At 56.4% G+C, this 26,726-nt stretch overlaps 1 protein-coding gene across 2 annotated transcripts in view; it reads right to left on the bottom strand.

Annotated features, from left to right (window-relative positions):
- FLT4 (fms related receptor tyrosine kinase 4) overlaps positions 1-26,726 on the bottom strand; it is a 47,710-nt gene that overhangs the window by 19,925 nt on the left and 1,059 nt on the right. Inside the window, exons 1-21 of one of the 2 annotated variants that reach the window (XM_066342123.1) lie at positions 19,114-19,240; positions 12,819-12,915; positions 11,934-12,178; positions 11,622-11,734; positions 11,334-11,496; positions 11,014-11,153; positions 10,524-10,692; positions 10,083-10,200; positions 7,291-7,445; positions 7,036-7,198; positions 5,324-5,447; positions 4,079-4,187; positions 2,748-3,110; positions 2,365-2,511; positions 2,136-2,267; positions 1,878-1,984; positions 1,494-1,629; positions 920-1,024; positions 495-608; positions 253-341; positions 1-151 (exon numbers count right to left, since the gene is read on the bottom strand). In XM_066342123.1, the coding sequence (XP_066198220.1) occupies positions 1-151; positions 253-341; positions 495-608; positions 920-1,024; positions 1,494-1,629; positions 1,878-1,984; positions 2,136-2,267; positions 2,365-2,511; positions 2,748-3,110; positions 4,079-4,187; positions 5,324-5,447; positions 7,036-7,198; positions 7,291-7,445; positions 10,083-10,200; positions 10,524-10,692; positions 11,014-11,153; positions 11,334-11,496; positions 11,622-11,734; positions 11,934-12,178; positions 12,819-12,895 (2,920 nt within the window). In that variant the 5' untranslated portion in view covers positions 12,896-12,915; positions 19,114-19,240. Of the gene's footprint in view, positions 152-252; positions 342-494; positions 609-919; positions 1,025-1,493; positions 1,630-1,877; positions 1,985-2,135; positions 2,268-2,364; positions 2,512-2,747; positions 3,111-4,078; positions 4,188-5,323; positions 5,448-7,035; positions 7,199-7,290; positions 7,446-10,082; positions 10,201-10,523; positions 10,693-11,013; positions 11,154-11,333; positions 11,497-11,621; positions 11,735-11,933; positions 12,179-12,818; positions 12,916-19,113; positions 19,241-26,726 lie in introns of those variants that run through there. The other variant, XM_066342122.1, reaches the window with a different exon arrangement.

Genomic DNA, 26,726 nt, shown 5'->3' with positions numbered 1-26,726 from the left:
CTTCTTGGACTGGAGGGGTCGGCTCTGCCCCGCCCTTGCCCATCAGGAACCTTGTGAAGATGGCCCTTTCACTGCTCCCGGGCCTCCTCCTATCAGCTTTGGCGCCCTCCACCATGGTGCAGAAGCGTCTTCGCTGCTCGGGGGATTTTTCCTGTGGACACACAAAGCGTCCAAAGAAGGCAGAGGTATTACCCGCCGGTCCACCCCGCGATCTCACCGCAGAGCTCTGGTCCTGGCAGGGCGCCCACTTACTGCATAGGGATTGAAGGCCTCCCGCTTGGCGCGCAAAAAGTTGGAGAGGTTGCCGTATTTGCAGAACTCCACGATGACCATGAGGGGGCCTGGGGCAGGGGACGGCAGGAGCCAAGTGTTTGGTAATCGAGGGCACATGGGAGGGTCAGCACCGCAGCAAGGTCTCCGCCCACCTGCCCTTCTCTGCATCAAGTTCAGCCAGCCCCTCGCACCCGCAGACCCAGGGGGCCCGCGATCCGTACCATTAGGCTTGGTGCACGCCCCCAGGAGGTTGACCACGTTGAGGTGGTTACCGATGTGGATTAGGATCTTGAGTTCCGACATCAGGGCGCGGTGCTCGCTAGCTGTGGCGCCCTCTGGAGGGAACATAGGAGCTCTGCGTGTGCCAGTTCCGCCCGCCCCAATCTCTGCATTTAGCTAAGGCACCTTCAGCGCTCTTGACAGCAGGGGTGCAGGTCCCCAGCACCGCCAGTTGCCCCTCTGAGGCAGGAGGTTCAGGTGGGATTGGGAAGGATTACTCAGACCTGAGCCCCAAGCCTGGCTCTGAATCCCATGGACTCCCTGTAGAACCTTTTGTGAGACCCTGATTCTGAGCCTCAGTTTTTCTTCCTGCAAGAGTTGCTGCTATGTATTAGCTCCGCGGCCCCTCCACCAGCTGACCCCACACCTTTCAGCATTTTCACAGCCACAGTGTCACAGCTGCTGCCTTTGTTGATTCCGAAAGCTGAGGCTTCCACCACCTTCCCGAAGGCCCCGTGGCCCAGCACTCTCCCTGTGGAGGCAGGGAGATGATTCCGGGTGAGCTGCACGGAGGTGAGGTGGAGAGGGATGAGCAGCAGGGCAACCTGTGTGGAGGGCCAGGAAGGAAGGCCCAGGAAGGGGAGGAAGGTCGGGAACCCCCCTGCCAAACAGGAAGATCCTGGGGAGCAGAGGGACAGAGGGAGAGGGGAGGAGAGAGGCAGACAGGAAGGCCTGCATCCTCTCCTAGCAGGTGTGGTGGGTTCACCCTGCTCAGAGCAGCAGGATGTGACCTCTGGGGCCTGGGAACTGGGAACCCTGGCTGTGGTTCTGGGGATGCACTCCCAACGGAAAGGTAAGGCCAGGTGGAGTCCAGGCGGGACTTTCTGGCATGAGTTCTGAGAGTGGTTCTGAGTAGGGCTACAGCCTACCGCCCCACAGCAGCTGAAGTGCCTCTGCCAGGCAGGACAGGATGGGTGGGGCATGATGGGTACTGGTCTCACCCAGGTGCAGTCGATCCCGGGGGAACTCCCACTGGCTGGCATCATAGGATAGGTATTCGCACTGCTCCTCCAGGGGTACCTCCCCAGGGTCCATGATGATGGACAGGTAGCCAGTCTTGATGTCTGCGTGGGCTGGCTGGGGGTGGGGGCAGGCACAACGCATTGGTTAGGCCATTCCTCTGTGACTTGGGTAAAACTTTGTCCGGCGCAGGTGGGATCTCCTTCGGGGCTCTCAGGTAAGGAGAGGACAGTGAGACAAACAGCACGGAGGTGTCAGGGAGATTGAGGCTTCCAGGTGAGCCAGGAAAGGACCTTACTCCTTATCTTATGGGCTGGCCAGGGTGGAGAGAGACCCCACAAGGAGCTGGGGAGAGGAGTGCTCACCCTCCTCATGTTACAGAAAATGATGATGAGGAGGACCCAGAAAAAGACAGCGATGACCCCGGTGCCGATGAGGATCACGATCTCCATGCTACTTTTATCCTCGGAGCCTGAGTGGGCAAAAATAGCCATGTGTGTGCATGCATGCGTGCATTTAGAGGGTGCACCCCCAACCCCCTGGAGTGCCCCTCTGGTAAGGTGGCAATAACTTGGTAAGTGTGGGCAGGAGGTAGATGGAGGGGTGTGCGGGGGAGACCGGACCTTCCACAGCCACACTGGCAGAAGAGTTGACGCAGCCCTTGGCGTTGCACACGCTGCATAGATAGTGGCCTGCGTCTTCCTCACGCACGCGTTGGATGCTCAGCTTCTGGTTCGAGTCTGCCAGATCGATTCCTGCAGGAGATGGGGTGCAGGTTCAAGTTTAGATGCGCCTCAGGCCTTGGTGCCCTGAGCCTCCACACGCACCTCTTTGCCCTGGTCCACCCCCTACCGGACTCTTCCTCCAGCAGCCTCTCGTCTTTGTACCACATGATGCTGGGCACGTGCGTCCCGGCTACCAGGCACTGCATCTCCAGGGAGTCGCTCACGTTCACCAGGAGGTTGGTCAAGTTCTGCGTAAGTCGCGGGGCTTCCAGGGCTGGGTGCAAGAGTCAAGAGGGACGTAAGTGGAGCAGAAAGGGGACCTCCAGGGAGCAGAGGGTAGAGACTGATTGCAAGAAGCTGAAAGAAGGGGAAGGGTTTCTAAGCAGGTTGGGGAGAGGATGTTCCCGCAGACTGGGCTCATAGGGGGAGCGCCCAGACTCCTGCTGGGCTGTGGGAGAAGGCTACCTGGAAAGCGCTGCCCGCTATGCCTGCTGGCTCTGCCTGCCTCACCCTGCACTGACAGGTACTTCTTCTGGCAGTGCTTGTCGTGGCTGTGACGGTCCTGCACCTCGCACACATAGTCACCCTCATGCTCGGGTGCCACGTGAGGGATTGTTAGGCTGAGCGTGGTGTGGCGCACCCCCGGCGCAGCCTCCTCCAGGCTCGCGGCCAGTGGCGTGGCAAACAGGTGCACGTTCTTGCAGTCGAGCAGCAATGGGTTCCCGTGTGCATCGTGCAGTGTGGACAGGTTGAGGCGGTACCACCGTAGATGCTCGTAAGTGTAGTTGTCTGCCTGGCAGCTCAGGTGCACAGCCTGGCCCTCTAGGGGCTCTTCTGATGGCTCTGATTCAATGCTGAAGCCATGGGGGATGGCTGGAGTATAAGGAAGAGCTGCTGTGACATGGTACCAGTGACACTGTGATTCACCTGCCAGGTGAATTCACCTCCCATTGGTCTTTGGACTTAGCTCTCAACCAAAGGTATGCATCATGCAGATCTAGGCCAGGGACACCACCCAGAGCCCACTTCACTCCTTTCACTTCCCCTTACTGACCACTGGGGCCAATGCACAGGCTCTCCTCCTCCTGCCTCCTTCCAGCTCTCTCCTGGCTGTTCCTACTTCTCCCAGCTGCCCCCACCTCTCCCAGTAGCCCCATTATCAGTGAGTTCCTTTTCAGCAGACTCGGTAGGGGCCCAAGTCCCCATCCTGCTTTGCTGTTTACCACACCCCACCACTGTCTTCCCTTGAACCAATCTCATTGTTTCATTAGCGTTCAGCAGTAGCATTCTCACTCTGATTTCCTTTGACCACTCCTTGTTGGGCTCCAGTTGCTCCCCCCGCCCCAAGTTTTCTTTCTGGCTTTGTTTTTCTTCTAAGTCCCCATCACCCCACACCGCTGGGCCCAGTGACTTTCCTTTCATGGACTTCTTAGCTTTTCTCAGGTCACTAACACATTCGAAAATCTGAGGAAAGCAGGGACCTTCTCAGGACAAAACACACTCATGAGCCACTTCTTCAGATTCAAGGCTTGGGAAGAGCATGGTAGGGAGGCGGAGGGAGGCAGAGCTTCAGGATGGCATCTCTAGGGGAGGCACTTCCAGGGCTGAGGGCAGAGGGTGCTATTCCATCCTAGTGGACCAGCCCCCAATCTACATGCCGTGGTCTCCACATTGATCCCTCTTGCCCAGGCCCACTGGGCCCTGGATATTACTCCTGGGTGCCCCATGGTCACCAGAACCTGAGTGAGCCCCAACCTGGTCTTATCCTCCTCTTTCAAGCCTGTTCTCCTCTTGTGCCCATCTTGTCTCTGACCTCCACCAGGCCCACCCAGGTCACTCACTAGTCACGTAGAAGTAGATTAGCCGCTCGTCCTGGCCCACCTTGTTGGAGACCGTGCATTTGTACATGGCAGACACATTGGCATCCTGGATCACCAGCTTGCTCACCGTCTGGGCAAAGCAGAGACAGAGGATCCGTTTCCCGCCTGAGTTTCCCTGCCCAACCTTCCCTTTCTGCAAGGGGGCTGCTGCACCCACCAGGGTAACGGGGAAACTGAGGCTCTGAGCTTACAGTGACAGCGTTCAGAGACAGGACCAGGAATATAAGTCACAGAAGAGAAAGTGAGGCCTTCTGGCAACACAGGGAAGGGGCTCCTTGGAAAAGTTAGGGACTGTGCTGTGGACAACTAGCATCAGCTGTGGCTGGGGTCAGAGGGTGGCATAAGGCAGGCCAGAAAGACTGGCGTCTGTAAATGGGGCCGTTTGAGGAGGGGACAGGAGCCTGGTGGTGCTGGGTCAGTCCAAGCCAGGCTTAAGATTCAGGCTGGGGTCACACTGAGGGTCAGGTTGTGGCCTCAGCTGCTTAGCAGGTCACTGAGTGAGATACTTGTGATATGCACACATTCACTCCAGAGCTGCCCACAACACCTCTCCCAGGGCCCTGGATAGTGGCAATGAGAAGGACTGGGCCCTAGACCTCTAGAAGGACTCTGGCCTGGGGCAGTAGGAAGCTTGGAAGCAGGGGAGGAGAGAGGGTCATAAGCCCTGCCTACCATCCAAAACCTCCCCCTACTCTAAGCTGGGTACTTCCTGGCCAGGCATGGAACAGGAAGAGGCTCTGGAGGTGTGTAGGAAAACAGGAAGTGACTGTAGGAAGTGGGTGCCTTTGTTCAGTCCCTTCCCCTGCCTGGCCTTTTCTAAGTATTGCCCCCAGGTTGGGCCAGTGGCCTTTGGTGGGGACCAGGCCAGCCCCCAGCCGGGAGCCTGTGGGCAGCTGGAGCCCATGGCCTGGCCAGGCAGCCTTGAATTTTATCTTCCTTGTTTGGGAAGCAGACGGAGGTCCTGCCCCCACACCTCATGCAGGCAGGGGAGCTGAGGTGTAGACAGTGCGGGCCAGAGAGACTGCTGGCTGTGGATGGGCTCAGGCTATGGCCATTTGGGGAATGGACAGGGGCCTGGTCGTGCTGGGTCTGTACCAACCCTGCTACCCCCAGAGCCCTGCAGGCCGAGTAGAAACCAAGAAGGCCAGGGCAGGGGTACTCCCTCCTCCCTTCTCTCCGCCAGTCAATGGCACAGCTGGCCTGTACCTTATTCTTGCCCTCCACAAACTCGGTCCAGGTGTCCAGGCTCTCAATGGGGTTCACAGCATCCTGCGTGGTCACCGCCCTCCAGTCCCGACACTGTGGCATGCGGTCTCGCTGTTGCCGCCGGCTGTTGGGGACAGGGAGGGCCCACAATGAGTAGGGCCTTTGGCTGGGGTGAACAAGGGAGGGGGCACTGGCTTCTGGAACACTCTCTTACTCTTTATGCTCAGGGCCCTGTAACCTATCCTTCAGGGGCTGCCGGACGCAGGCTTTCCAAGTAGGCCAGGGCCTGCTGCCTGCTGAGTGGCACACAGCAGCTCTGTGGTTGCCCTCCAACTTCTGTGCCTACCGACTCCTGCTTGCACATACCCCTCTTACAAAGTCCACCTGGAGCAGCAAAGTCAGCACTGTTGCTCCAGGAAGCCCTCTCTCCCTCCCTGTCCAGAGCTGCAGACCCTCTTGGGCCAAGTGGTATCTGGGTCTCTCACTAGGGTCTCGGGCCCTAGCAGAGCAAAGTGGCCCCAGGGCACTGTCTGCTGGCACAGAGCATAATGGTCAAGCACCAGAGGGAAGCAAATTTGGAGGTGTCAGCAGTAACCCACAGCCTTGTGATCTAGAAGAATCTCTTGTGATCCTTGGATACTGGGGGCTGGCTCAGACCTCCTGCACAGCATGCTGGGAACACAGCCCTTCTACTGGTACTGCTCCCTGTCTCCTGCCTTGGTTCCCAGCTTCCTTCCCTCCCTAGCCTGTGACCCACCAACCTGCTTACAAGATCTCTTGCTAAATGGCAAAAACCGTATTTCCCCATGTATAAGATGCATTGTTTTTGGAAAACTTTGGGGTCTAAAAACTGGGTGCATCTTATACAGTGGTTATAGGTATTTTTACTTGCATTTCCTGCTTTTTTGCGCTTGTTTCTGGGCGCATTGTTGAAGACAGTGATTCGTCATCAGACACAGATGAAGACAAGCTAATGGATGGGAGTTTTGACAGTGATGAGGAGTATGTAATACATTTCTTTTTTCAAACTTTGGGCCCCCAAATTAAGGTGTGTCTTGTACATGGGATCGTCTTATACATGGGGAAATATGGTACGACCTGGCACTCTTCTGCTCAGCACTCTTCCCTGGCTTCCTAGGGCCGTCCAGACCTCTGCCCTCTTCTGCACCCTCCCCTCCAGTCTCATTTGTCCAAGTTGTTCCCAGCCTGTCTGTCGTGTTGGTGCTGAATTAAGTGTAAGGGAGCATGGCTCAACAGGTGGGCAGGCTCTGTGGCTTAAAGCTGTGATCTTGAGCAAATCACATCCTTTCTGGGACCCTGTTTACTGCTCTGGCCGGGGTGAGTGTAAGTACTGCACAGAGGAGCGCAGAGTGGGGCATGGGCGGTGTGCCTCAGTACTCAGTGCGAGTCTTGTGAAATGGCCCGGTCTGCCCGCTCCGCAGATGTCGTCCAGGGTACCCAGAGGCATCTCTCTGATGATACCTGTGTGCGTCTGAGGGCTTTGCTCTCCAGGCGGGTAGGTGGGCCTGATGCAGGGTTGGAGCTTGGCTCAGATGGGATGAGGTCAGGGATTGGCTACAATCCTTGACAATTGTGTCAGGGTCTGGGTTTAGAGCAGGGCTCTGAGGAGGGGTGTGGGCAGTGAGTGGAGGTCATGGCTTAGGTTGGGGACAGGACTGGGAAGTAGGAAAACAGGCTGGAACCACACTCACAGGCTACGCTGGGTGAAGGTCTTGCAGGGCGTCCACGGCCGCCAGTGCCACTGGACACTGAGAGGAGGGGGTACCCCATAGGCGGTACAGGTGAGGGCCTGGCGGCTATGGCGGGAGTAGATGCTGGGGGAGGAGGCTTCCTTCTCATGGATATTGGGGGGCACTAGGAGCACAGGCAGGCAGCTGGTCAGCCGGCTACTTGACCACGCCTACCCGCCAACCCACCCAGCCCTCCCCTGTTCCACCTGCCCCTACCATTCACCACCAGCTCCAGGCTGATGTTGTGCTTCAGGCCAGCCATGGAGTTCCACAGAGCGAGGGTGTAGATGCCTGCACTGGCCTCTGTTACCTCCTTGAGCACCAGGGCATGAGGGCTGTGGCGCCCCGACACAGCCTTTCTGTCCTTGTACCTGACCCAGGAAGGGAGTTAAGGGCACTTCATGGACCCGCCCAGCCCCATCCCGGCACTCTTTCCTGGCCACATCCCAGCCCCTACAGCTGGAAGGTACTGTGGGACGCAGGACCCTTCCAGACCAGACCAGGAGGATGCTGGGTAAAGGGTAAGGCAGCCAAACCTGCACTGGGAAGCAGACGGCCCGATGGCTGTGGAGGTGTCTCCAGGCAGGACCACAGCCCCGACAAGCTTGAGAACACAGGTCTGCGACAGCATGTATGACAACCCCTAGGGCTTCCCACTGGCAGGGAGGGACCGCCCAGTGTGGCTACCTTCCCTCAGGCCTGTCTGTGGCCAGGGCCAGCCTTTGGGAGCCAGGCTCAGAGGCCCAACCCAGGAGTGTCCTGTCCACCTTCTCAATAGACCGTCTCCTTCTCACAGGTGTGTGATGCCGGTGGTGAAGGAGGGGAGGTGAATCCCCGACGAGCACAGTTTGGACCCTTACCACGCGGGGCCCTGTCTCGCTCTCTCCTGGCTCTGCCCTTCCTGGAGCTGCATCACACTGTCCCCCACTCCCTCCTCTATGCAGTCAGGTACCCACTCAGACCAGCCTGTCCTGAAAACCAGTGGGGCCCTCAGGCCTTTTCTGCTGCCTGCTCATCTGCACTCTGGTTTTCATATCGTCCATCTCCCCCCCCCCCCCCCCCATTGAGCTGTGAGTCTTGCAGGGACTGGCCCCTTACTGCCATGTCTCCTACACAGAGAGCAGTCAGTGCTGGGCATGTGTAGGTCCCCAATGCATATTTGCTACGTATGTGAGCAGATGGGTGCCACACACCCCAGAGGGTGGCTCCTCCCTAGTCCTGAGCTGGTAGTGCTTCAGGCGGCTGCCTCTGCAACCAGTTCCAGACTCAACCTAGAAACAGACGGTCCCCACTCAGGCAGGTGCTTTCCCCGGTGTACTCGGGAGAGGCCCAGGCTCGGCAGAGACCAACAGTGAGGGGCATGCAGGGGCCATTTCTCAACTGACACCACAGCCCAACTAGGAGGGATGTGACTCACCTAGGGTCCAAGGGCAGAGCAGGGCAGGGCAACACCAAAGCCATGCAGCTCTGGTGCAGTCCTGAGTCTGCCGCTCGCCACATCTGTGATCCTAGCAAAACCCTGCACCACCTTAAGCCCTGTGTTCTCATCTGAAAACGGGAAATGAAATGCACCTTCTGGCAGGGGTTGTGAGGTCTAACAGCTTCCCGCTGTGCACATGGAGGGAGCTTTGGGAGCTGAGGACTGGCCTGTCTGTCCACTAGGTTTCTACCCACTCACTCACTCATAATCATCACATACCCAAGGGCTGGGTCCCTGTGGGGTTGTGTTGACCACTAGTGCCCTGGGGCAAGTGTCTCTGTGAACAGTGGGGCCACTTGAGCACTTCTTGTGAGAAGAGAAAGGCCAGATGTGGCGGGAATAGTGACATGCAGCCAGCTGTCTGAGGATGAAGCCTGGACCAGACAAACCCCAGGCACAGCAGAGCCAGCCACCAACCCAGAGCAGGGTCAATCCTGATGGCCTGGAGGACAGGGGACAGGGCCCCGGGTGTCTCTAGGAGACCACGCCTTGAGGGAGGCTCCAGCCTGCATCAGTGTCTTTAGGGGCCCTGGTCTGCACCAAGTGTCCTCGATGGACCCCAAACTCTGTGGCCCCAGAAGCAGGGTCATTCCTGGCCCAAGACCAGGAGATCCTTAGGCCCTCCCAGTAGAAGCCTGCTCTGACCTACGGCCAGCAAACTAGGCTCTTGGTTGAAAATATCTGCTTAACCAGACCCAGGCTTTTAGAAAAGGCTGTTCTGCCTATAAGGAGGTGCTCCAGGCTGGGAAGGGCAAGGCTCCTCTGGTCAGCTGGGAAAGGACAGAGCAGGGCCTCCCAGGAGGCTCTAGCTCAGGTAGGAATGCCCTTCCCCTTTCCTGGCCTCTGTACCCTCAACTGTATGATGGGGATCAGGCTAGAGCATGACGTCCACGGGTTGGGCCATGCAGACTGTGCAGACAACCTGAGGGTGTGTGCAGGTGCCGTGGTGAGGCATATCCACCACTGCAGGACCCCCTCACTTGATCCTCAGTGTGCCCTTACATGCACTTCAGACTGCAGGTGGGGCTCCAGCAGCCTGCAGGCCTCCCTGGGGCTTTCACTCACTGCCACATAACTCAGGCCTGAAGGCCTGGCTCTGTGACCTGTGGCATCTCTGACTTTCTAGATAGGATGGTCCTGGGGTGGCAACCTGTTTGGAGCGAGACCTAGGAAACCTGCAGCCACTGCTGCAGGGCAGGGCAAGCTCTGTGATGTGCTCCAGGGGCAGGGGCCTCAGAGGTGTTGAGCGGGTGCAGGAAGAAGTTAGATAGAGCCCTGTGCTGTGCCCACCACACCCACACTGTAAGAGGAGGCTGGCATTTACAAGTTTTCTGTTTAGCAGCAACCCAGGACAACCTTCCTTCTGGCTGAATTATCACATTCTATGCATGTTCCTTAGAGTGTCTTCAGGGGGGGTCCCCACAGGTCCTCAGGCCCAGGCCCTGCCTGGGAGGATGTCCTTCTCACCCCAAGGTCAGTTTTCGAGCTAGGCCTGGCAGGCAGTGAAGGGCAGGAACCCGGACTGTACCATTGGAACTCCGGTGGGGGGTACGCTGCCAGCTTCACAGGCAGCTTCACCAGCTTGTCTCCTGCTGTGGCTTCCAGGATGGGGCCCTTGAGCCACTCGACGCTGATGAAAGGCTTTTCTGCCAGATAGGAGGCATCAGAATAAATCCAGGGCCTGGCATTACTCACCCACCACTGCCCAGGGGTTCCCAGCCATGGCCCTGCACCCCTAGAAGACAGACACTTGCAGACTGGTCTCACTCTACCCACCAAGGTGTGGGGGCCAGGTAGGTCATCCACTCACAGCTCTCCCTTTCCCTGGGCTAGACTCCACACTGCTTGGTGCACTATGACCTCTGACCCTGGGTCTAAGCTGCAGAAGGACCCTTGTTCCCCAAGCTTGATGACTGACTCCCTGTCCACCCAGGCCCTTCTGGGCATGTTGATCAGACCCAAGACATACCGTGCACAATAACCTCGGTGCTGTCCCGGAACTGCTGGATGCCATTGCTGGCCTCGCACACGTAGGAGCCCAGGTCTTGCCGCGTGACATTGTGAATGGTCAGGATGCTGGAGAGCTCTGTGTGAGTCTGCTGGGAGCGCCGCTCTGGAACCCACTTCCCCCGCTCAGCCTGCCGTGCCAGGGCAGGTCCAGGGTTAGGGCAGGCAGGCTCTGGAAGAGCCGACCACCAAACACACATAGCCAATGCAGCCAGCAGTGGTTGTGGGAGCCTGGGACCCAGGCCCAAAGTTCTCCTTGGGGTAGGAAAATCTCCCCATCAGACCAGGGCTCCTGGGGCATAACTGGGTCTGCACCTCTTCCATACAAAGGCCTGTGTGCCAGGCCTGGGCCAGTGTGGGTAGTGGTGGGGACTCCTGACAGTGTGGGCATGGACAGTGACGGGACTCCTGGGTGGCACAGGCACAACCTTTGGCAGAGCTGCTGGCCTCACCTGCTTCCCTGGGTATTCCCAGTCAAAGGTGACACCAGAGTTGAACTCGGCCCACACGGTGCAGTTCAGGACCAGCTTCTCCCCAACCAGCAGCTCCATCGACTTCTTGGGGAACAGCTGGATGTCATAGAGCTCATTGCCTGGTGATATATGAACAGTGACCCCCGCCATTTACAGGACAGTGCACATGCTGAGACCAGCTGTGGGACCTATGGCATCCTCACTGGGAACTGGGAGTCCCTGTCTTCCCCCTACAGTCCTCCTCCCAGGACCTGGGAGCAGTCACTGGGCCATGCCCCTGCGGCCCCAGGCGACCTTACCTGTGATGTGCACAATGAAAGGGTTGGACAGGAAGGCCTGGCCACCCCAGGTGGCCTCGCACTGAAGGTACAGAGTGTCACGCAGCAGTGAAGTGGACACCCGCATGCCCTGGCGGTCGTCCCACACCACGTCCTGCCCGTCAGGCCACAGCACCGAGCTTTGCTGAAGGGATATGGTGGCTGTCAGCACCCGGCTGCCCCCTCCTCTTGACCAGATGGACCGCTGCTTTTCTCAGGGACAGGATAGGAAGGCTGGGTCCCAGGGAAGGGGGGGTGGGGGCGATGTACCGAGCGCAGTGTGACGTTAAGGCCGGGGATAGACACCAGGCAGGGCACCCATGTGGAGTCCTTTCTGTTGACCAGGAGTGTGCCTGGCTTGTTGATGAACGGCTGCTCCAAGTCTGCAGAGAGGGAGCAGTTTGTGGGAAGGGCAGTGGGGTTTGGGGGGGGCGTTCCCTGTCCGCGATGGGGGCAGAGGGCAGACCCATAAGGTCCATAGGCCAGCGGTAGAGGGGAGGTGTGTGCCAGATGCACCCTCAGGACCCAGGATCTCGCCGGCCACCTCGTTGGCTGCAGCAGTGCACAGGCTGGGCCCCTCACCTCTTACGAACACATAGGTGCTAGCCGCGGTGGTACCCTCAATGCGGGCCTTGATGTACTTGTAGTAGCAGTCATAACTGCCCGTGTCGCTGGCATGGGCCTCTGGAAGTAGCAGCACCTTGCAGTATGGCCTGGCATCTGTGCCCTCGCAGTCTTGAATGAACCCTGTGTCTTCGCTGTCCTTCTCCCCCGTGGCTGGCAATTCCTGAGCCCCTGGCCAGGCCCACTGGAGGGGGTGCTGCCCCCTGGCAGAGGACACGGAGGTCAAGAAGGACCCCAATGCAGTCCCAGAGGTCAAAACTTGCCCACAGGTTGTCCCACCCAGAGGTCAGGACAGCCCAGTGCTAGAGCACACATCGTGGACCCACACCATGGATCCAGGCCTCAGTGGGGCACTCTGAGTCCCCTGGGACGTCTGCCTGGCTCCTGGGCCTCTGTGTGGCGGGTCAGCCTGCAGAGAAGCTTGGGCCTTGGTCATAGCTGGGCTGCAGGGAGGGTAACAGGTCTGGGGCCTGTGAAATAAAGTAACTGGCCTGGGCTGAACAGTGCCTGCTGAAGTGGGTACAGGGTGATCCAATGGTGGGCATGGGGTGGCATGGGCTCAGCGTGGGGTGACCCAGGTGTAGGTGCAGGGTGACCAGTCTGTGATCCATGTGAAATGACAAGAGGTGGCTTTGGGGAGGGGTGCAAAGTGCCTGTGTCTGCCAGGTCTGCAAGCTTCTACACGCAGGCTCCTAGGGGACCCCCTAAGCCTCAAGGCCTCTGTCCTTATGCAGAGCTGCCCTCTGGGCTCTCTGCCACCATCTCCTGCCTCACTTATATCATCTCCTTAGTCTGAGAGATGGGGGACCCAGGCCTCTACTCTTCCAGCAGGGGGTTGAGTACCTGCAGGAGATGGACAGGCTGTCATTGGAGTCAATGATGTGTATCTCCTCTGTGATGTTCAGGGTCGGGGGGCTCATAGAGTAGCCACTCACCAGGCCTGGGGTGGGAGACAAGGTTAGTGTGGCACTCGGTCATGAGTTCACATGACGTCAGTCAGATGCAGACCCTTCCCCAGAGCAGGGGCTCTGAGCAGCACAAACAAGGCTGCTCCCTGCCTGGGCTACCAACTGGGTCCCACCCAAGCGAGCCCTGACGGGGCTCTGGAATAAGCCCAGCCCTCAGGCCCCACATGCGCTGAGCTGCCAACATGATGTTGACGGGATATTGTAAACCTCATCCCACATTGCGGGAGGACTGCAGCATGTCACCTTAGCCTTGTGACTTCCACATACCTGCCTGAAAGCCCCTCCCTTCTTCAGACTCAGAGCCCCTGCTTGTGAAGGGATCCTGCACAGTGCAGACCATCCCCAAACATGCTCAGAACTGAGGGCCTCAGCCTCCCCATCAAATGCTGCTTGTGAATTCATGCTCTGCCAGGTCCCACAGAGCCCACTCATGTTTCCTTGGCTCCTACAACTTCTATCCGCCCTCCAGGCCTCTGCTGGCTGCCCCAGCTCCTTCCAACTCCACCCACCTCGGCCTCCATTCTTCTCAAAGGGCTTGTCCCCAAAAACACAAATAACTCTACCTCCCGAGTTGAAAACCCCTCCACAGCCCCCCAGGACCTTGGCCATTGCCCCCACAGCTCCTCACCTACCATCCTCCGCCCAGCATGATGGCATGTGTGTGCATGCGTGTGCATGTATCTAAGTGTGCATTGCTCCATGTATCTGTCTCTATCTGTGGGCATGGATCTGTTTGTGGGGTTGGGGTATATGTGACATGTCTTTGGCATGTCAGTATGTGTGTGTGATCTTGGCTGGCCTGGGGAGGTCTGGACCTGGAACTCTGGCAGATGTATCCTGCCAGGACCGTCCTGAGACAACAGGAAGAGAGGGCTGCATGGCTGGAGGCCCAGGGCTGTGTCCTGTCCCTCCTCAAATCCCTGTCCTCCAGGGGGCAGAGCCCACTATCCTGCCCAACCCCCAGCCCCTTCCATCAACCCAGCTCCTTGAGGCCTGGGGCCTCACCCCAGTTGGTTCAACACTCCCCTAACCCTCCACACCCCAAACTGCCCAAGGAAGAGGCACCTGGGCGGTACCCTCCATACAAGATCTCATTTCAGACACATGGACAAGGTGGCCAGGGCTGGGAAACCCTCACCAAGAATCCAGTTCTACTGTACAGACAGGGAAACTGAGGCCAGCAGAGTCCTCAGATGGTAGCCTCTGACCTGGCTGACACTGTGACTGCTGCAAAGTCCTTCCTTAGCCTGAACTCAGAGTGTCCCCTCCTAGCACTCTGGCCAGCAGTGCCACCCTGGGGCCCTAAAGCAGGAAAGTGGCCCTGGGCTCTGCTCCCAGGGGTCTTCTCTGTGTGTGCTCTACCACCAGGCCCACTCATCTCCAGGTGGATGCTGCGCCCTCCATGCACACCAGCTCCCCACTGTGCACCCCCCGGGCTGCTGGCGAGGGGCATCCGCAGTGGGTTGGCCCTCCTGGGGTTGTGAAGGGCTGGGAAGAAACCCAGGAAGGCGGCTCTGAACTTGTCTTCAAGGAAAAGTAGGATTTCCCAGGCGATGGAAAGTGAATAAAAGCCACCCTAGGCAGACCACTGGCCTCTGAGCTACAGAAAAGGGGATGTGAGGGGCTTGGGTTTGGACCTGGGGGGATGAAAGAACTGGCCCCCTAACAGCCAGCATGTGGGTGTGAGGAGAGCCTCAGCAGCCGGCACCCACCTGCCTGGGACCATGCATTCCCTATGGTGATACCTGCCATGTTGTCCTGGTGTCCCCAGAGAGGCTGAGGGTTCCCTCTTTGGGGTGCACGTCCAAGGCACACCCCTGGGACCCCTAGCTATGAAGTTGTGGCAGGTGTCATGTGTCAAAGGCTCCCCTTTGCTTCTGAGATAAAGCAGGGCATGCCCAGCCTCTACATCCTGTCCATTCCTCTTCTCTCCAGCTTCATCTGACACATCTCCGAGAGGCATGGGCCTCTTACCATCATCCCAAAGTGCCTAGCTCTCCACATCTGGAAGTCTCATGCCCAGAACGTTCTGTCCCTTCGCTCCTGAGAAGATGTCTGCTGAGGGTCTAGCTCATGCTTCCCTTTCTTATGGAGCAGTCACAGTTACTCAGCATCAGCCTCCTCAGAGCTCCTGCTGAATGGATGGATGGACGGATGGATATATGGTGGGTGGATGGACGAATGGATGGAGGGTGGGTAGATGGATGGATGGATGATGTATGGTGCGTGGGTGGATGGATGGATGGATGGTGGGTGATAAATGGACGTATGGTGCATGGGTGGATGGATGGATGGATGACATATGGTGAGTGGGTGGATGGATGGATGGATGGATGACATATGGTGGGTGGGTGGATGGATGGATGGATGGATGGATGGATGGTGGGTGATAAATGGACATATGGTGCGTGGGTAGATGGATGGATGGATGGCTGGATGAATGGTGGGTGGGTGGGTGGATGGATGGATAGATGGATGGGGGGCATGGATGGGAAGTGGTTGGATGTGTAGGTGATGGATGAATGAAGTATGGGTGAGTGATAGTGGAGTGGGAAGATGGATGGATGTGAGAGTGAGTGAATGAATGGATGGGGGGGTGAATGGATGGATGGGGAAATGGAGCCTATGAGAGCTTCATCCCTAGAGACCACCATTGCACCAAAGGAAGCATCTGCCTCCTGTACTAATGCTATACTAATGGAGAACCATCCATTGTGCTTGCCTACCCTCTTACTCATCCCTGAGTCTTTTCTTTGCTGCCATATTCCCTGACTTGCCTCAGTGCCCTTTTGTCTTCACTCACTTCCACTGGGACCTGCGTGATCAGCAGAATGCTGTGGATGTCACCGTCCTCCTCTATCCTTCCTGCCTTAACTGAAACCTGGCTCTCTGAGGACAACACTGCCCTGCGGCGACTCCTGCTCTTCCCTGCACATGCCTGACACTGGAGAACTCCATGTGGCCACCTCCCCTTCTCCAGGGGCACCGCCCCTTCCCCACTAAACCTGTCATCAGCTGTTGTCTCAGTCACTTTCCCCCATTCTCTGCTTCTGGCTCTCCAGCCCCCTCCACCTCAACTCAGGCCATTCTCCATAACTTCAGCACCCACACGGATGACTCACGAGTGCCCTGGGCTTTTTGGTCCTCATCTCCACTGTCCTCCCCACACTTTCCCTGAGCCCCTTGCTTCCCAGGCACACCCTGGGCCAGAAGCTTCACCATCACCAGGTGCCAGTTTTCCTGAGTGTTTTTCTCCTGCCTCCTCTGCCTCCTGCTAGGTTCCCGTGTCCCACCGCTGCCAAGTCCTGCAGCCACATCAAAACTCCCAGGCCAGGGGCCCCTCCCCAATGCCACTCCTTCCTGGCCTCCCTCGTGTCCTGGCACAGTATGGTCATGGTCCATTATTGCCTCTCGCTCTCCATCCCAACCCTGTGAGCCCACCACACCCGTCAGTGTGCAGCACTGTGGACAAAGCTGGAGCCCCATACTGCAGCTCCCCTTTCTCTTCCTGTTGGCAGACCCTAACGGGATCCTGGGGCTGTGGTTCAGGGTGCCCCTCCCACCCCACCTACCCTCTCAGCATTAACAGTGAGGCCATAAGATGGAGACACCCCCAACGAGGCCCCAAAACCTGACACTTCCACTCGCAGGGTCAAGTCCTCCAATGTGTCAAGGATCCCAGTCCCCTGGACCTGATTCCTGCAGTTAATTTCTTTCTCTTCTGATCACCAATATTTCTCTATAGAATCATTTCATGTCTCATAAACAAAAATAAAACCCCAATGCCTCGATCCTATATTCCCCTCCAGCCATTGATCCCTTTCCAGTTCCCCTTCACAGCAAAATCCCTGTTCACTGTTCCCTCCTCTCACATGTGCTCATCCTCCCACTGGGGTGCAGCCCACTCCCTGCTTCACAGTCTCCCGTAACCCCCAGGCTGCAGGTTGAGTGGCACCCATGGGCAGGGAGCGAAGCTGTGCCTTCTCTGCTGCCTTCTGTGAGTTAGCTCTTCCCTCGTCTTCCGCCCTCTGCCTAGCAACAAGCGCCGTGCTCCTCACTCTGTTCTCCACTGATCTCTCTCCCAAGTGTCCAGCTACCCCCAATTTCTCTGTCTCCCACCCAGACCCCTTTTCTCCCCTCCAGCGTAAAAGATCCAGCTGTTACTGTGCTTGGCCACCCCATAGACACCTAAGTCCACATTTCTGATGCTGAACTCAAAACTCACACCCTTTCTAATGCTGCCAAAGGCTCCTCTTTGCTAGCTTTCATCTCCACAGATGGGAGCAGATGCCAGCCTCTCCCACCTGGCCCTTCTGTCCACCACCAAAGCATCCCAGAGCCAGATCCTGCTCTCCTTCTGAGGACCGGGACCTGACCACAGCAGTCAGCTCCAACATGGCTTCTTGAGGCTGCTCCTGCCCTCCTTCACCCCTCACCTAGTCCTTAGTGATGGTTTAAAATCATGCTTGGACTTTCCTGTCAGTGACTTTCCACTGAACCTTCAGGAAAATCCAAACTCCTGACCTTGGGCTGGCCCTGCCCACTCTCGATACCTTGTCCACTGGCTGTGTCCCCATCCTCCAGCCACCACGGCCCGCACGCTCTTCCATAACTTGCTTTGCTTCCCCCAAACCCCAGCCCTTTGCACAAACCTCTCCTCCTGATTCGCCTCCTCTCACACGCCCTGCACAGCCAGCTTCTAACCTTCAGTTTAGACATGAACTCACCTCCCCAAAACCTAAGTCCTCCTGTGAGCTCCCATCTCAGCCTTTTGGTTGTTAACTTCATCGTTCTTGTCACAATTTGTAATTATATTATTTTCTTATTGAAGTTATGTTTTTCCATTTTCTCTGCTAGACAGTAAGTCTCAGTGGGGTAAGGACGAAGATGGTCTTCTTTCCAACACAATCCTGTCCCTAGCATGGCACCTGGCACAGAGCCAAGGTTCCTTAAATATTTGTTTAATGAATAATGGATGGGTGGATGGATGATTGGATGAAAGTATGGAAGAAAGTGGCTAGATGGAAGGACAGATGGACAAGCAGATGGATAAAAGGATGAATGGGTGGCTGGCTGGCTGGGTAGATGAATATGTGGAAAGATGGAAGGAAGGATGGCTATATGGAAGGATAAAAGAATAGAAGGATGGAGGGACAGATACACAGGGTGGATGGGTGGATGGAACGATAGGGGGATGGCTGACTGGATGGCTAAATGAACTTCTGAGGTCTTTCTTTGGGTTGGACCTGTAGTTTTAAAGGCTAGGATCCCTGGTGACCATGTGTACTCTAGGCTGCTCAGTAGCTGGGGCAGCTTTGGGCCTGAGGGCTGCCATGTCCAGAGGCTCCATGTTGCCCAGCCCCCACCTACATCTCTGAGGAAGGTGCATCCTTCCTCTCTGGCTGTTGTCTTCCCTACTGTCCTTCCCTTCCCACAACAGGAAGCACTGTCATCCTGGCTTCTGCCGCAATCCCCCTGCCTTCCTCTTCCTGGCCCAGGAACTGCTTCTTCCTTCCCCTGGCCAGTGGCCCTGGCCCCCCAACCTACAGCAGAGCAGTTGGGGCAGGCGCCGAGCCAAGGTCAGGGAGGCCAAAGTGCATACCTTTTCTCTGTACTGTCAGCAGCCTTGGGCAGCAGGGCCCCTGGCATCAGCCACAGGAGGCTAACTGGGAGCAGCACACTGGGATCCTGGGTGAGGGGTGGGCAGCAGGGGTGGGAAGTCTTGTGGATTAGGCACTGACCATGGCCCAGCAGTCACTGCCTCATTTGATCCTCACACAGCCTGAGAGGAAGGGGTCTTCGTTTTTCAGCCAACAAAGAAAGTGAAGCTCCCAGCCCCAGAGCAGGGACGGCCGGTAGCTAAGCGGGAGCCCATGTCTGCTGACGCCTCACACATCTCCATCTCCTTCTCCAACAATCACCCTGAGAGCCAGCCTGCCCCCTGCCCCTGGCAGACTCCTTCTGGCCTCCAGTCTGTCCCTCAACCTAGAGGAGCAGCCCTCAGCCACCTTCACTGGGTCTTCCTGGCCCTCTAGAGCTGTACATGACCTTGGCCTGGCCTCCAGGGTAAAGCCCATCCCAAAAATCCCCACCTTCCCGGCCAGCTTCACCTCCCAACACACCAGCCACACGCACTGTCCACCTGCAGAGCACGCCAGACCCTGACCTACCTCCCAGCTGGGCTTGGGCTGTATCCTCTGTTCTTCCTGCTCTCCATGCCTGGAGAGCTGCTATTCCTGCTCCAGAGCCCGTGCAGTGTGCCCCAGACTGGGGGCTGAGAGCATCCCCCACCTGGGCCCTGACATGCCACACAGGGAGAGACTGTGTCACTGGGCTTCTCCTGGGGGTCAAGATGTCAACAGCTCATGGCTCTGTCCCCAGGTCCAGGAGACTGACCAGGGATGACATCAGGATGGCCTGGACCACAGAGGCACCCCTCCATGCCCTAGCTCTGTAGCAGTAGCAGTTATTGCATTACTGTAGGCCATGTCCTGTGGGTGACAGTGCTGTGTGGCAGTCCTGTCAGTCTGGCTTACACTCTCTCAGCATCTGTCTGTGCCCAGGAGGACAGAAACGGTCAGGGTCAAGCCAGTGACTGTAGACTGGAGGTGAACTGATGTAGAAGCATAAGGGACAGCTTGGCTATGTGAAACCAGGCTTGACAGTATCCATACGTTGACCCCGTGGCTGGGCAGGGTGGGGAGACCTGCTCAAGAGCCCTCGCCTGTGTATAGACCTGGGAGGAGGTATGGGGTGTTCTGTACTGGAGAATCCCCGACCTGTCTGGCAGCCTCTGTGTCCTCAGAGATGAAGGGTGGGCGTCAAGAGGCCATCAGTCACCTCACCCCTGACCTTGCAGGACTGCAATGGCTGGGGTGAAAGGGTTTCCCAAGCCTGGCTGTGTGCACCACAATGCCACCCTCTAGCTGTGTGGACTTGGGCAAGTCACTTCCTCCAAGCCCAATTTTCCCACTTGTAAAATGTAGAGTGTCCGTCGAATTACTGGGAACCACAGACCACAAATAGCATAACATTAAGTACAATTGTAAGAACAAACTGTCATTGGCTGATGCACACCGAGCCCTTCTTTGTTGCCACCTGCTGAACGCATTGCCTGTCACAGCTGTTGCATCTCATTGTGAGCCTGAGTCGTGGTTACAGTATGGAGGTGGGGGGTCGTAGAAAGCCTTGCTGGAGGGAGGCATGTTCATGTGAGTTTAAATGGGCTTTGTAGACTGAGTAGGAGTTTGCTGGCCCTGAAGGACACACAGGACAGAGGAACTGGTACAAAGGCCAGAGTGCAGGTGACCTTGGGCTGTAAGGTTTACGGAACAGATGGAGCACAGTGTGGGGCAATGAGGCCACAGAAGAGGGCCTAGGTCACAGGCTCAGCCTCAGAGTCTTGGCCAGCTCCTTGTGTTCAGGGCTCTATTCTTCTCATCCATGTGCTCTCTCCTTCTGGAGATGGCCCATGCCCAGGACTTCAAGGCCATCTCTGAGCTCCCCCCTGCCCCTGGCAGCTCTGTCCTGGGAGGCTGTGGTTTAAGATGTCTTTTGCTGGGCACTCCTGAGCCCTCAGACCCCAACCAGAACACACCCACCACTAGGGAAGACAACTGGAGCCACAGGGCGTATGCTGTCCACTGGCCCTCCCAAATGAGAAAATATTAAAAAGATGGAGAATTTCTAGCGTTGGCAAGGATGTGGGCAAACAGGCCTCGCAGTAATAAAAATGCTCATACACTCTGATCCCTAATTCTGCTTACCCCAATATATCCTGTTACGACAATAACAGCAAATGTGTATTTAGCACTTTCTGTGTGCTGGCCTGCTATGCACACAGCAGTCCTCTGATTTATAACGCCCCACCCCCCATCCAGTTCATACATTTCTTGTCATTTTGCAGAAGAGAAAAACTAAGGTACAGAAGTTAACTTGCTAGTCAGAGATTACTTTTGGGGGCAAGATTATGGGAAGCTACTGTTTACTCCATACAGGTCTGCATTATTTGCATTTCTGCAGTTTATGGAATGTAAAGGCCTTAAACCAATGGACTCATCCTTCTTCCACACACTTGGAAACATTTTCCCTTCTGCGAGGTTCGCCATCCTAGTGGCAGTCCCTGATTTCATTCATTCCTCACAGCCAACTGGTCACCAAGTCACGTCCATTCTCGGGTCCAGTATCAAAGACAGGGTGGGCCCTGGCCGGTTGACTCAGCGGTAGAGCGTCGGCCTGGTGTGCGGGGCACCCGGGTTCGATTCCCGGCCAGGGCACATAGGAGAAGCGCCCATTTGCTTCTCCACCCCCCCCCTTCCTCTCTGTCTCTCTCTTCCCCTCCCGCACCCAAGGCTCCATTGGAGCAAAGATGGCCCGGGTGCTGGGGATGGCTCCTTGGCCTCTGCCCCAGGCGCTAGAGTGGCTCTGGTAGCGGCAGAGCGACGCCCCGGAGGGGCAGAGCATCGCCCCCTGGTGGGCACAGCGTAGCCCCTGGTGGGCGTGCCAGGTGGATCCCGGTCGGGCGCATGCGGGAGTCTGTCTGACTGTCTCTCCCCGTTTCCAGCTTCAAAAAAAAAAAAAAAAAAAGACAGGGTGGCCGGGGTCCCATACCACTCTGCCACTATCCTCTCCCTGGCACCCTGGCACAGCTTTGCACTCACAGCGCTCAAACGCTTTGCAGTGGATCCCTTCTGGTCACTCTAGACATCCTAGGCTGCCCCTGCTCAGTTCCCCTCTCCTCCCCACTATCTGGCCAGCCTCAATGTCCCTTCCTTGACTCAACACTCCAGTGTCTCCTCACTGGTTGAGACCTTATTCAGTGATCAGAGAGTCTTTCTAGAGCACAAGCCCCTCTCCCGTCTAAAACTATTCCTTGCTTCCCTGATATTTCAAGGCAGAATCTGAGCTCCTCCCATGACCTTCCAGCCAGATCTGTCACCTACCAGCTGCCTGGTACCCACTCCAGCCCCAGAATTGCAAGCTGAAACCTCCTCCCATGGACCCCTTGCACATGCCCATAGCCCATGACTCCAGGCAGAGATTGGCTCATTGGTCTTGACAGTTCCTTAATTCAAAGACTAGGACGGCCTTTTCATGGTGTCATCCTCAGCATGGGAATTGACCAGTGATTGCCCCGACTGGCTTTGAGAATCTGGGGGACAAAGGGACAGCACACAGTTTGTGGACAGGTATGGAGGTGAGGGATGGAGGCACAGGTGCCCTGCACTGAGATAAGTTCATCAGTCAGGGTAGACCTGAGAGAAGGTAGTATGTCTGTGCGGTGTGACCTTTTGAAAGGTCTATGGCAGTGGTCCCCAACCTTTTTTGGGCCACGGACCGGTTTAATGTCAGAAGATATTTTCATGGACCAGCCTTTAGGGTGGGATGGATAAATGTATCATGTGACCGAGACAAGTGTCAAGAGTGAGTCTTAGACGGATGTAACAGAGAGATTCCGGTCATTTTTTAAAAATAAAACATCATTCAGACTTAAATGTAAATAAAACGGAAATAATGTAAGTTATTTATTCTTTCTCTGCGGACCGGTACCAAATGGCCCACGGACCGGTACCGGTCAGCGGCCCGGGGATTGGGGACCACTGGTCTATGGGATATCAAGATGATAATGTCCCTGACGTGGTCAGAAATTTAAGATCCCACATACCCACTTTTCTAGAACTTTGCCCAGGGAATGTGGACAACCATCTGTGTGCTTGCTCCGTCTTACTCCCTTGGCGACCATGCCACCTGGAACCAGACACCTGTCACCTCCCTCAAAGCTGCTCTGAGCCACTTCATCCCTCTGGCCTTAATTTCTAATCTGAAAAATGGGCACAAGAAGTCTATGTCACAATGTTAAAACCTTCACACACCATGGCGTAAAGCAATTAGATTAACCATTTGATATGCAGGTGTGGCTTGTCTCCAGGCAGTCCAAGCCTACTGGTCTGCCTGGGCGCAGGTGCACTTGCTGCTCAACGCTAACAGATCTCCATCAGTTAAGCTTAGGGGAGTTTTGAGGATAGTGCTTTAGGTTGGTTGAGAATAAGAGCTTCCCCCAAGCTCACCTGAACACCTGGATTCTGGGCTTTCAGGGCACACAGCAGTGGAAATGAAGCCACCCTCCCAGAAGGTCCCTCTTACTTAAAGCAGCAGCCAGCCCCCTGCCTGGAGTCATCAAGAAGGCAAGGTGAAGGGCAGAGCCGATCTGGAATGCACTGAGGCTGGGGTGCACGCTAGGTGGACATGGGTAGGGATGCCCTGGGGACCCCAACATGAGGTCCTATACCACCTGTGTAGGAAATGGGTGCTGACCACTGAGGGGGGCCACTGGAAGCTCAAGCATCTGTTTTAGAGAGGTCACTCTGGGGCAGCACAGAGGCAATTTCAGCAAGGAGAGAGAGTGGTGAGGCTGAGTGGGAGTGAGGCTGCCTGGGTACCCTGGAGTGGGAGCGGTAGGGAGGTGGGAACTCTGGCAGATGTTGAGCTCTCAGCACAGCACAGCACAGCACAGCACAGCACAGCACAGCTGTGCCAGTTAGTTGCTCCAGCCTGCCTGGGGTCAGGACAGGCGGTGTTATCAGATTGCCCAGCTGGCTCAGAGGTGGCCCCCTAGTGCTGCTAAATCGGGCCGTGGGCTCCTGCAGCAGGAAGAGGGAAATGCAGTCAGGATGTCCTCTCCTATGGCAGACAAGTCCTTTCCCATGAACCCCTGCTGACCTCGCTGGCCACGTGGCGGGGCTCCCCCACTCACCACCCTGACCTGTGCCTGTTGGAGAGGCCACCCACACCCGGCCTGATGTGGGGCCAGGAGTGCCTGTTGTCTGCCCACCCAGCCTCAGCTGCCAACGCAATGCAGACCCACACCTTCCTCTCCCAGACTTCTGCCTTCGGTGTGACCGGAAAACCAAGATCCCAGAGGAAGCCAGTGTCTGAAAAGGATTGAAATTCAGGAATCCCTGGCTCCAGACAGACGTGTCAGTAGGGTCTTGCTCAGAGATCAGTGTAGTGAGTATGAGTGGCTCTCCAGAGAGCCACTCTACTTGCCTACCCCCTCTTCAAGGGGCATCTCAGATGGCTGTGGGGCAGCGGCTAGGGAAGGGTAGAAAGAAACTGCCACATGGAGGAAAATACCCAGATGATAGCAGGAGAGGTGTAAGCTAGACCTAGAGAAGAACTTATTCTCACAGCTAAGACCCCACTTAATTTCCCTGGGTTCCCTGCTTCTCCTCAGTCCCATCATACTTAAGTGCTACCAACTGTCTTCTTTCCTTATCTGGCTGAATTGCATCAACTTGGGTTTCTTTGGAAGTCCTATGGGACATCTCCACCAGAGGACGGGCCTCCCCAGTGGAGAACCTTCTCTTTCCCCACACCTGATCCTCTCTCCCACAATTCCCATCTGGTAAATAACCTCGTGATCTGTTCTGTTGCATAAGCCAGAAACTGGTGAAGATGCTGATCTGGTATGCCCTTGTCCCACTCTCCCCATCATCCTCAGTCACTGCTGCCTGCTCCCCTGGTGGAGCTCCTGGGTTCACTCATGGCCTCCTTGCTACAGGCTTGCATCTGGTCTGTGCCTCTGGTGATGTCTTCATGGATGTTGGCCAGGTGGCTCCCTGTTCAGAATCTCCTCTTTCCAGATGTGTTGCTGGCTCCTGCCACGTGCACCTGCCTTGTCTTGCCCCCACCCCAGACTCTAGCCTCATCTGACCACAAACATGTCCCCATACAGTCGGGACTTTCTTTCCTCTTGGTCTTGGAGGATTTCTTTGCCTCCTGGAGTCTGCAGACCCTCCAAGAAGCCCTAAACTGAAAGTGCTGCTGCTTTCCTGTGCAGTTACAGCCACCAGCTGGGCCTCACTGAGGTCACTGAGCACTCTGTCCCTGTGCTAGACATCCAATGTCACATCTGTATGCCTGTTGGTCTGACACTCAGGAAACCCCTGCAAGTCCAATTCCCCCTGGACCACCCTGCAGGTCCAGTTCCCGTTGGACTATCCTGAGCACCATAGCTTGTGACTTGCACAGAACTGTAGTTTCCTTGTCTGGATCAAGGTGCCACAGCCTAGGGGCAGGGTGGAGAAGGCAAAGCCAGAAGCCAGCCAGACAGTTCCTTGTAATACCTCATGACCACTGTGTTCTGGAGAGACAAGGCCCCTCGGCCATACTGAGCCTGGAGGCCTGGTAGGCACATGAGCAGCACCTACATTGGCATCCCTGGAGCACTGAGCTAGTGGTCCACAGGCACCAAGTAATGTGGGCCCAGGCCCCACATCTTCCTGCCTGCACTGACTTGCATCCCTGCCTCACACTCACTCTTCTGTGCCACCCAGCTGGTCTGGCTTAAGGATGAAGAGCTGGGACAGTGGAGAGCCGGGATGGCCATGTGGAACTCGGCTCGTGGCAGGGGCCACTGCCCTCAAACCAATGCAGTGCCCAGCTGTTGCCTGCTTCCCTGGCATGTCCCTGAGCTGACTGCCCACTGTCCAGAGGTGCAAACAGCCTCTCTAGACTAAGCCCAAGAGACAGCATCTTGGAGCTGACCTCTGCCACCTGACCTCTCTACAGGGTCACTGCCAGAGCAAGGTTTTTTGAAACCAGGCTAAAATACCTGGCCACAAAGTCCCTGAGTATTTGCCAACCTGCTGCACTGCTATGCCTGGGGAAACTGATGTGCAAGGAGAGGAAAAAGGGGCCCAGGCAACACAGAAAATAATGTAGGGGGAAGGCTGGGACAAAGGCCTGGTTCTAGGGCCAACAGCGCACCTTTGATGGGCCAGTCTCAGGGTCCCTAGGCTTCTTTCCTGCCAGCACCTGACTTGATTCTGGCTGCACTGACACTCATCTGAAGTGTATATGCTTTTGCTCCAGAACCCCCCATAAGGCTGAGTCCTCCTCACCTAGCAGTGGGTGAGGCAAATGCTCACAGAAGGCAGCAATGGTCTCTACTATCTGTGAGCATCTTCCCACCAGCCAAACCCAAATGCAGCCTGGGCCACTGCTTCCATGGACCTTTTCAGCCAACATCCTCTCTCTTCCCCTTCACTGTCTAGCTTTGGTAAGAATCACCTGTACTCAAAGCAAGACTGGCTTCACCACCTTTCCTCCTCCACTTCCCGAGCACCAGGCCACCAGGCTCTCCTGGTTCTTACACCCTGCAGAACGTTGCCATCTCCCTGGAAGCCCCTCCTTCCCTGGTCCTCTGTGTGAGAGGGTGTCCCATCCTGGACCCATTGCTCTGCTCCCTCTACAGCTCCCCAGGCCAGCCTCTCATATACTATACCCAGCTGCCAGCCAGATGTCTCAAGGCAGGGTCTCCCACCCCCTCAGTCCCACAGTCCAACCAGAAATCCATTCGCTTCTCCCACACTCATTCAGTCACTCAACAAACACATGCTGAGCACCTGTGAGAGAGTCCAGTCCTAGGCTGAGTGCGGGGGAGTGAGAAGGGCCCAGAGACAGCAGGATCAGATTGGCCCAACTTGAGGTCCAGACAGATGCCCTTCTGCGTTCCTGGAGGTTCATCCACACCTCCTTCAGCCCATGAAGGCTTTGTTATCCCAAAGACCTAGGCTGACAACTTCCTTTACTACTGGTCTCCAGAGAAACTGGAGAAGTTACATATGTCCTGTTCTAAGCGTCCCCAACTGAAAAATGGACCTAACACTGCCTTGTAAGAATTGAAAAAGCTGAAGCATTTAAAGCCAGTATTTAATGCCCAGGTTTTCCCAAAATGGTGAGAGCCCCAGCTCTCCCTTTAGCCCTCCCAGCACTCCTCCTC

The sequence above is a fragment of the Saccopteryx leptura genome, chromosome 6 (genome assembly GCF_036850995.1).
Source record: "Saccopteryx leptura isolate mSacLep1 chromosome 6, mSacLep1_pri_phased_curated, whole genome shotgun sequence".
Lineage (NCBI taxonomy): Eukaryota > Metazoa > Chordata > Mammalia > Chiroptera > Emballonuridae > Saccopteryx > Saccopteryx leptura.
Note: the sequence above shows the minus strand (reverse complement) of the source record. Positions and strands in the feature narration are given on the sequence as shown.